The sequence below is a fragment of the Eurypyga helias genome, unplaced genomic scaffold (genome assembly GCF_000690775.1).
Source record: "Eurypyga helias isolate BGI_N326 unplaced genomic scaffold, ASM69077v1 scaffold3224, whole genome shotgun sequence".
In the NCBI taxonomy this organism is placed as follows: Eukaryota; Metazoa; Chordata; class Aves; order Eurypygiformes; family Eurypygidae; genus Eurypyga; species Eurypyga helias.
The window spans coordinates 1-10,457 of NW_010246631.1; the positions used below are offsets into that span (position 1 = coordinate 1).

Consider the following 10,457-nt stretch of genomic DNA (forward strand, 5'->3'; position numbering starts at 1 on the left):
GGTGGGAGCAAGGCCGCCGCGGGAGGTGGCAGGCTCCCACCGCGGACCCGCAATGAGGAGCCCCCTCGCCCGCTTTTCCCTGCAGACAGCAAGATCCCCGAGGACACGGGGCTGTGCCGCACCGTCCTGCCCGATCCGGAGCCTTCCCAGGGGCGCTTCTCCCCGGAATCCCACCTTACCGAGGCTGCCGATGGCACCTCCGAGTCGGCGCCCAGCTGCGAGGGCAGCGTCTGTGACAGGGTGTCCGAGTTTGAGGATTTCTGGAGATCTCCCTCGCCCTCCGTCTCGCCAGGTAGGACCAGGGCGAGGAGCGCTCGCGGGGGTCCGGCTGCGTGTTTCTGGCGGTGCCGCGGGTCAGTGTCTCATGGCCGGGCGCCGCCGTCGAAAGCAAGTGGGAAAAGACCAATCTGTCCCTTCCACTCGTTTTCGGGTTATCTCTCTCGGGTTGGTTTTCCAGCCCATCTCCCACTGCTAAGGGAACAGCGCCTGACAGTCAGGCTGTAGGAAAGTTGTGATGCCATCGGGCGTTGATTTTTTTGTTTTTGATTAATTGCTAGAGGCAAACCAGTTATGTTTTAAAGGTACCGGCATTTTCCTACAGGGTCTTGCTACCCGGACTTCAGATGGTTTTTAAGCCAGTAAAATTTTCTACTATATACCTGTAGTAAACACCGTTGATTTTGTGTTTTGTACTACCTGATAGACGTTTTCTCTAGCTCCTTTTCAGGTTATTTCTTGCTTCTTGCCTATAAAAAGGATTTCTCCCTCCCCCTTCCTTCCCCGTTCTCCTTTTTTTTTTCTTGTTTTGTTTTGTTTTTCTAAAAACGCATTCGTGAAAACCAGATTAAAATAATGATGGTCAGATTTAAACACCCCAAATCCAGGAAACTCACACTTATGGCTGCAGTGCCTGTCTCCAGCTCCTTCGTCCTGTCTTTGATGTGGTTGGAGCAGTGGGAGATGCTGTCCCCAGCCTGGCGCGAATACTTATCTCGTTTAAAAATACAATGGTGTCATTTTATAACAAAATATACATATATATAAACCACTTTTTGTTGCCTTGGTTAAAAAGTGAAAGCTGGAAAAAAGAACAATTTCTGTCTCAATGAAGGAAAAATTATTTCAGCTTTACCAACTGACAGCAGATGCCAGCAAACGAAAAATTAGTCCCATTTCCTCACCGATTTTCCCACTTGGTCCTTATAGTGCCCTTGCATATCAATGGTTGATTTTAATGCTGTGGGTTTGCATTTTTAAAGCCTCCATCCCTTTTAAGAGTCCTAGTGTCCTTTGAAGGGACATTCGAAGTGCTGCCCGGTATCATCACTGCCAGCCACCACGGGACAGTTTCAGTCTGTGCAAATGGCAGGCTGGATCAAACGCAGCAGTGCAGCAGCCTCTCTTTCGTTAATATTGCTGCACAAAGTGTGCCAGTATGGGTAATTTTTGTTCTAACGAGTTTGTCCTGCCCTTTCTTCCCCAAATAATTACAATTTCTGCATAAGAAACATCGTTTTTGCAAGGTTTCTAAAAGACAGTTGTAAAATGGAGCAGGTATTTACCAGGAATACTCTGCCTTTTCCTCCTCCCCACGCATTTCTTCCCCTGCTGTGGGATTCAGTAGCTCCTTGCCAACCATCCAGCTACCCAGGGAAAGCACCTTTGCAAAATGAGGGTGACATTCCCAGATCAAGCTTTTGCCGGGGATGGGGTGGGGGAAGAGGTGCGGTTCTGGGACTGTCTGATCCCGTTCGCAGGAGGAACGGGAGTGTAAGGGACTCCACGTAGTGTAAGGAAAGAGCTTTATTATATGAATCTCAGTGCATTGAGAGAGGTGCTGTTACATTAATGACGAAGGCAGCGGCAGCAGGATTATAGTCGGGTTTCTTCCCACAGCTCACCCCCAACCTGCCTGCCTTCCAGCTGCTTTGTCAGGCTCCGCATGAAGCTGGAATTTGCGCCTGGGTCACTTCTGCGAAGATGCAGTGGTGAGAGGCTGGATTTCTGTGATTGTGTTTGCCTGGGTGGGGCACAGTTTCTGTGCTTTGACAGGCATGGCAGATGAGAAATGGTGTTTCTAAACCGTGTTCAGAGCAGGTGTGGTGAGTAGTGCTATCACCCCCTTATGTGATATAGTGATATAGAAGTGATATAGAAATGAACATAGGTGCAGGTTGCACTTAATACACAGATAGCCAGATTTCAGGTTTGTCTTTGAGTGCCGTGCTGCTGATCCAGGTAGGCATATACAAACACAGTACCTGTTAACACTCTAATATGTGGTTGACTCCATCACTGCAAATCACACTGTTATTTAACCTCACTTTCTACATGTGTCTGTGATCACAGGCGTTTGCATATACAGAGGAGCCTGACAGCCACATGCAGCAGTATATTACTATCTCCTGATGAGCCTGTTGATGCTGCAGTCTTGGAGGGGGGCTTTTACTGGGTATAATGGAGACGTGCAGAGAGCGTGGTGTTTTGTGGTCTGTGGAGGGCACTTTACTCTTCCTTTGCTGTGCCTATCAGTTTGTTCCCAACCATTTCAGGTTGAGTTTGCCTTGCCTTCAGAAAAGAGCGTTAATGTTTCTTCTCTCAGAAGTGGTCTGTATAAAGGCTGCACAGAATTGCTAGGAAGAGGAGGGACAATCTGTCTCTTCCCTCCGTGCTCACCCCTTGGAGGCCTAGATGCTGTGGAGCGAAAGAGAGGCAGACAGAGAAGTGCCCTGCAGTGTGGCAGAGCAGGGTTTACAGGTCACCTTGAGATCGGGTACAAGGCTTGGATGGCTTGAGCTTGCCCGTGAGAAATATAGAGTGAGTGGCTCCCCTGCGGCTGTGCTTGAGAGGTCTCAAAAGCATGTGAGGTGATGGAAGGAACACTGCACGCAAACTGATCTGTGGTGCAATGTTTACTGCGTCCCATGTCGCCAATTCCAAGGGCTCAAAAATCAGGTCAGCTTTCCCTCTCCTCTCACTCTGTGGACTGGCTTAGAAATCAAGATTGTAAGTAATACCTTATGGATATTCAGTTCTAGTATTGCAATATTGAGGGTTTATGTTGTCGTACTTTTCTTTACAGTCCAGGCTAGAAGTTGACTTTAAGAGGAAAAAAAGGTTAAGAGCAAGCCAACAAAAGGCAAGCTGAGGGCCTGATGAAATCATGCAGTTTCAAGAGCTGGGGCTTTGAGATAGTTTTGAATCTTGCGATAAAATCGTGAGAGATGGCAACACTGAAACTGGTTGCAAAGACAGAAGATAGATGATGTGACGCTGACCACAACTTTGCAGTCAGTGCAGAACAGGAAAAATCATGCTCAGCACCATGTCAGCTAATTCGATTTCATCGCTCTGTTCAAATGTCCCAGTTGGTATGTGCGCATATATTTCCAACCAAAAGACTGCTAATTTCAGTGGAAGAATTTGAGACTGTTAACATCTGAAATTATGTAAAAGATAGGAAATAGTCAAGTCATTCAAAGCTCAGTTCTCACCTTATTTCCCACTCCCTTCTGTAACCCTCAGTGACCATCTGCCTATCCAAATGGGTATCCTAACACATCATGCCTTCCGTCCCTAGCTCACCCCCATCATCCTGGTTTACTGAAGGTTGAGAAAACCATGGGAGATCTGAAGCTGACAGGAATGAGAAAAAGCAAGAGAGCAATAGTGGGTGGGCAAGGTTTTGGGTAAGGGAGGTTATTCTGGAAGCCCAGGTTGTAAGGAATGCCAATTTCTCTGCGAAGGCATCGGCACCTGAGCAGTTGATTGATTCATCTTTTCCTTGTTTCACTAAAACTTTTGTCCAGCGGAGATACTTGACTCACCCAGTGCTGCTGCCTGTTGTGATGAAGAGTGAAAGCAGAGCACCTCAGGCATTGATCAGCATCTTTGGCAGACTCAGTTGGGGTCTGGTACCTCATGTTCCCTGCCCAACTGTACTTTCTTCTACGTGAGGGTCCCTGAGCATTTGCGCCTTTAGACGCTGATCTCAGAGGCTGTGTTCCTGCCATTGCATCAGACTTTGCTGTGGGCCCCCCAAGTGTGATTCATCTGGTGGTGTCCACTGTCTCGGTCAGATGCTGTTGCTAAAGGTGAGCCTATTAGAGCCAGCTGAAGCCATCTGAGCTTGTCCTGGTGACTACTGCGAAAATCTGTTTGTGTCTTCAATTTTTAATGCGGCCTACACCAATGATTTTTGCAAAGCTCAATGTTTTGGGTGAACTCAGTTTCTTGACTTGGAGAAACTCAGAAAAATCTGAAATAACCATGATTTTATTTCAGATGAGGACTGATTTCAGTTTATTTTTTTCTGAAAAAACGAGGCATGACATTCAAGCACCTCAGAAGCTGTCCTTTATTTCAGTTATGTTAAGGACAGTTGTGGCATGAAGTTGAGAGACTAGATTTAGGCATTAAATTGTACAGCAAGTAATTTCTGGTTTTGTTGAACAGATAAATCTTGGCACTCTTTCTCCTCCTGGAACCTCTGTAATGTCCTATTTGCTATATGGATATGTGGGATCTACATCAGAGCTTAAACATTTGGACTAACGGCTTTGATGCCCGCCTTGGGGTGTAGTAGATACACTTTTCTGAGGAGCTGCAAATAAAACCAAAGGAATTTTCAGACCGTGTTGCTTAGTGTCTCAACAGTCAGATCAGTGTGTGCCCACCTGGGCACCCAGTGGTGGAGGTTGACACAATTGGTGGCTGCTTCAAATAATTTGACTGGGACTATTGCCCTACTGTGAATATAAAATAATCTCCCACTGGAGGTGGAAGAGCAGCCTTAATGTGCAGTACAGGGGTCGGGCTCTGAGCACAAGCCTGAGTGCTGAGGCAATTCTGCCCCAAAATAGTGGCTGGGTTGTGAAGTGCACTAATTCTCATGCTCTTGTATTTCCACAGCCTCGGAGCGATCTGTGTGTCCGTCTCTAGAGGAAGCACCCCCCTTCTCGGTGCCCTTCAAACCATACATGTGGAACAGCCTGGGTGGCTCTGAGCTGAGGCACCTCGTGCAAAGCTACAGGCCCTGCCCGACGCTGGAGCGAACGTCAGCCCTGGGGCTCTTCTGCGAGCGAGGCTCCGAGCCTACCCTCTACGGTGCAGAGTGTAGCTCTTCCCTCGGACTCTATGGTGACTTTGTCTCCCCGGGCCAAGGGCTGTTTGAGCGGCCGCCAGCAGCAGCACCCGGACTCTATGCTGAGACACAACATGGGCTGCAGCAAGAGAAGGGGCCAGGTGGTATCAAAGTGGAGTCGGACCTCTTGTGCCGCCCATTGCTCATCAGTACTGGCTCTTACAAGTGTGTCAAGTGCAGCAAGGTAGGGATCCCTTTCTCCCACACTAGTCAGGACTCTTCTTTTCTCCCTGACAAGCGTGACCCTGTGTGCTCTCTCCCCTCAGGTCTTCTCCACACCGCATGGCCTTGAGGTACATGTGCGCCGCTCACACAGTGGCACAAGGCCCTTTGCCTGTGACATATGTGGCAAGACCTTCGGCCATGCAGTCAGCCTGGAGCAGCACAAGGCCGTGCACTCGCAGGTGAGAGCGGGGCGGACTGCCAGGATGAAGGTCCGAGGGCCAGGGCCAGCTGCTTGCTTCAGCTGGCTCTGTGGAGGCTGTGGAGGCAGTCACAGGGCAGTAGGTGAGCGTCTAAACTGAGGAGAGGAAGAACGTGGTAGGGCCGCAGTGAGGAGCTGGGGATGAAGAACATTGTGGCAGGCAGAGGGAAGGGTGGGCAGCTTTTGAGCAAAGGAGCAAATGGACAAAGAACACAGGGTTTGCTGCTAATCCCCAGACCCCCTGTGTGTCTGTATTAAGCAATGGGCACTTCTGGCACTCCAGAAGTAACAGTTAATAAATAATAAATTTTCACTCTCAGAGCTGGAAATTGTGATGCAGATGTGGACTGTTTTTTAACAGCTAAAACAACTCAGTGCTTTCTTTCAATGCAGCTCTCCTCATTCTTGCTCCTCCCCTCCCCCAAAGAATTGAGTCTTCCCTTGTTTGTAGTCATTGTGTCTGTGCAGGGAACATCTGAACGACCAGTCAGGTATAGAGCACAGACTTCACCCGTCTCGACACACTCTGAGTCACGCACCAAAAAAGTATGGTAGTTAATTTTGGTAGGAGGACTTGTAACATTTTCCACCTGCTGATACAGTGCCATATTTCCCCTTCACCCACCCACTTGATCTGGCAAATCTTCCTTCTTCACACTGGCTTTTGGAGGATAGCATTACAGCAGTGTTTGTTTGCTAACTGTTTTATTTACAATTTCATGAGTGTGCACCAGCAGAGCACACAGTGAGGGGAAATATCCCCTCACCCATTAAATAATGGTGAGAAGAGCAGCACTGCATGTTGTGTTCATGGAGGGGACATTTCAGGGAGAGTGCATTAAAAGCCACATAAACCAAGGTGATTGCATGAAAGCACAGCAAGAAGAAGAAGGTGTGATGGTAGTTAAAGGATGGAAAGAGATGATTTATGGAAGAAAGTGGTGGGGAGGAGTGTGTGAGGGAGAAGAGAAAGACAACGAGGTCTTAATGTATTTAGTTTGATGTTAAAGTAGTTAGCCAGAAAGCTTTTTTCCCCAGGTGTTCCAGGTACCTTTCACTTGAATTATAATGGAACTACAAATAAGCAGTTAGTGGTTACCCTGTCAGCAGAAGTCAGCCAGCCACAGGGATTTCCTAGGAGAGCCAAGCAGACCTCAGCACCCGCTTTCCTGTGCACAGTGGAGAGGTGGCTTGTGAACAGTGCTGCAGCTGTTGGGCTTCCCAGTGGAGTGATCATGTCTTGGGCCCTTGTTGAAATGTGCAGGCAAACTCTGCCCTGTCAGTCGGGGCAGCTTCCACCTGGCCATTCCTTCCAGCAGGAAAAGCAGTTCAATTAAATTTTTGTGAGGCGCAGTACACAGCACTGGGAGAGGGAGCATTATCTTTTTTATCATGCGGTGCTGTCGTGCCAGTGTGAGTGTCTCCTGAGGCCAGTCCAGCTCTGGAGAAGTGGAAGTGCTTGCTAAGGCAGAAGGGTCAACACTGATGTACTGTGGGGGAGAGTGTTGCTGGTGGGATTGCTGGTGTGGTGTAACATGTGTGTTTGGGCCTCTCTCTCTGCAGGAGCGCAGCTTTGATTGTAAGATTTGTGGCAAGAGTTTTAAGAGATCATCGACTCTGTCCACCCACCTGCTCATCCACTCGGACACCCGGCCCTATCCGTGCCAGTACTGTGGGAAGCGGTTCCACCAGAAATCTGATATGAAGAAACACACCTTCATTCACACAGGTCAGCCCTGCAGCTGCTGCTGTTGAGTCCCAGCTGTAGGGGAGGTCTCAAGAGGTGTCTCTGCAGCAGTCCCTTTCTCCTTAGCTGGGACAGTACATGCACCTCCTCATGCTTCTCATTGCCCTGCTGCTGTTCATGCTGAGCTCTACTCGTGCAAAAGAGGGTGATTTGAATGTGGTTTCATGAACAGCAGCTGCAAAATAACCCAAATCCTCACAATCTGATCAGTGTTCCCTTCATAGGATCCACCAATGTTTACTCAAAGGGCTTTTGTGGAAGATGATTTTGTAGAGTATTATGCTCATGTAGCCTTGATTTACAGCTGAGTTCCCTGGAAAATGACAGGTGAATTTGGCTGCAGCATTTCTTTTTGCAGGATCTATCAATTTACAATAGGAACAAAAGGAGTCTCCTCCTCAAGATCAAACACTACACCAGAGGATCTAGGGTCCAACTCTTACTCTAAATATTTGTTCAGAGTTTGTCTGCACTTCCACCCGGACTTTCTGGGAAATGGCTACAGTTTGATACGGAATGGAAGCAGAGGTGCACAGTTCTCAAGTTTCTCTGTTAGTAATAAACATGGAAACTAATGAAGTGCAGGTGAATTACCGAAGGAAATAGTTTTAAAAGCATCGTTCAGTGAGAAGGCATGTTTATCAGAAATCTTTAAAAGGAAATCTTGCCTTTCAGACCTGCACCATTCACTTAAAGCAGAGGGAAAGGAATGATGTGTGAGATATAGAAACATTTGTAAACACAAAATAACAGCTGTACTGGCCAAACCCGAGGTTCTGATGACCAAAATCCCGTTTCCTGATAGTGACCACTACCAGATACCAAGGGTGAAGCCTAGAAATGGCAAATATGTAGAAAGATAGCAATATATGTAGTCCTGCTTTGTTGTGACTTTTCTAGGTGACAAGCAGTGAACAATAAATGTTACTTATAGAGATTCCTCACCAGATGTTTGCTGGATGAAAATGAACTATTTAGGAAGTAACACAGAAAGTATTTCTTTTCTTTTCAAATGAAACGTTTTCAAATGAGACTTGGCTGATTCAGAATTTGGCTGAAATTCTACTTAATCAAAACTGCTATTTTGTTGAGTGATCAGAAAATCTGCCTGGGCTTTTAAATTGCTAATATAAACCCAGGTCCTTAACTGAATCAGGGATCCCTTTCATACGCAGCATACACTTGTGAACTGAGCCTCCAGCCCATTTTGTATTACTGTATGTTTCTAAGAATCTGATCTTCAAACACGCAAAGGCTTTGCTCCAACTGAAGTCAGTGGGCTCTGCAGGTGCAAAGCTACGCTGAAACTCAGACTTGATTTTGTGGTTGGATTCCATTTTATCCGTTATTTGATAATAAACACTATGAAAATGCACAGAGATCCTGCTCCCACGGAGGCCAGTAGAGTTTTGCCACCGAAGGCAAAGTTCTGGTGGCAGGATTTATTCCTGTGAATGTTATTTGCCTGCAGAAGAACTTCAGGGCTGGCTTGGGGTGACTGCTAGCATTTCATTGTGGGGAACAGAGAGAAGATCAGATCTCTGGGTTCACTTAAGGCCTCTCATACTGTGGGGACAGACCCCAGCTCCCTGGATTTGGTTTAACAACACCCATCTAGCTATTCCACCTGCCCCCATGCTGGTGCTGTAATAAGAGAGACATTCAGCATGACCTGGGGGTCTTTCCTGGTGTTTTTAGGACACAAAGCCAGTTTAAATCTCACAGAGCCCCATGTAGCCGAATGTATTCAACAAGTTGTGGTGTCCTGGGAGCACTCTGTGCTTCAGGCTGCTCCCGGGACTGTACTGGGCTGGTGTAGGTGCAGCTAGTCCAGGCCTGCTCAGCTGCAGTGCAGGCTCAGCTAATGCTTTGGGGCTCCCACTTGCATGTTTTTTATAAGAATGACTTCTTTAGTAATCACACAGGAATCGCTTTGATTAGCTCTAAGGCCCAGTGTGCATTTCCTGTTTGCTCTGGTGTGTGTAAACAGCATGGTGCCTCTTTCACACCCTCTCTCTCTTCTGCCTTCTGCTTGCAGGTGAGAAGCCTCACAAGTGCCAGGTGTGTGGAAAAGCCTTTAGTCAGAGCTCCAACCTCATCACCCATAGTCGGAAGCATACAGGCTTCAAGCCCTTTGGCTGTGATCTGTGTGGCAAAGGCTTCCAACGAAAGGTGGATTTACGGAGGCACCGGGAGACACAGCATGGCCTGAAATGAGTCACAGCTGCAATATGGAGAGCACCTACAACACTATGAGAGCAGACTCCATGGCTTCCCTGCTGGACCAGGGTCTTGTCCTGAGCACAGACCCTGGCATTATCTTCCTGACGAGGAGCTCAGAGAGGAAAGAAGAGGACAGGGCCATGCATTGACAGCTCAACCTGAATGGCTGTGATAGCGGAAATTAAAGGCTGGAGTTTCTCTCTTCCCCTGCCCCTCTCTGTTTCTGAAATAACACTGGAAAATAAACATTTTAGATACGAAGTCTGATACTCCAAAGATGGATAAGCTACCGTATATCTGTAAGCTGGGAAATATTTTTCCCATGGCCAAGATGAAGCCCTGAAGTTTTCAGTAGCTTGAATTACCTTGCAGGGAAACATGGGTATAACTGTGTTTACATGGTAATGACAGAGAGCCATCAGCATGTGGTTGTGGGGAGTTGTTTCCTTGCTTGAGTCAGTGCTGAATGGCTTTACTCTTGGTTTCCTGTCAGGAAAACCTGCAGGATCAGGACTGAACTGTGTAGTTTGACATCTTGCTGGTTTTTAAGCAAAGCTACCAGCTTGGGCCTGATCCTGCTTTCGCTTGTTCTGGTGCAAATTAAGAGCTGCATTAATGGTTCTAGAGTGGCTCTTCTTACCCTCTCAGAGCCGTTTCTCTCTCTGTGTGAGGCCTGGGTGTGTGCATCTGTGTCTGAGGCATGGGGGGTTACTTCTTGCTACATCCGCTGGGGAGAAGGAAGCTGGTGAATGACAAGTGGAAAAGCCAAAGCAGAGAGTTATGCCTTATAACTAGCGACCCATCCAGCAAGTGACCTGATTGAGGAGAGTAGGAGCACTGGGGAGGCACAGCCTTTTTGTCCAGAACCATTATTGGCTTCTGCACTCTGGGTGTGTTCTAATAACTGCAAAATAGCTACT

At 47.6% G+C, this 10,457-nt stretch overlaps 1 protein-coding gene across 1 annotated transcript; it reads left to right on the forward strand.

Annotated features, from left to right (window-relative positions):
• Positions 1-85: 85 nt before the first annotated feature.
• GFI1 (growth factor independent 1 transcription repressor) lies at positions 86-9,897 on the forward strand (the record flags this gene model as incomplete). The annotated part of the gene is made up of 5 exons (XM_010150456.1): positions 86-292; positions 4,912-5,327; positions 5,410-5,547; positions 7,131-7,296; positions 9,353-9,897. Coding segments are annotated over 5 exons (1,106 nt in total), but the record flags the coding sequence as incomplete, so codon positions are not given.
• Positions 9,898-10,457: the final 560 nt, after the last annotated feature.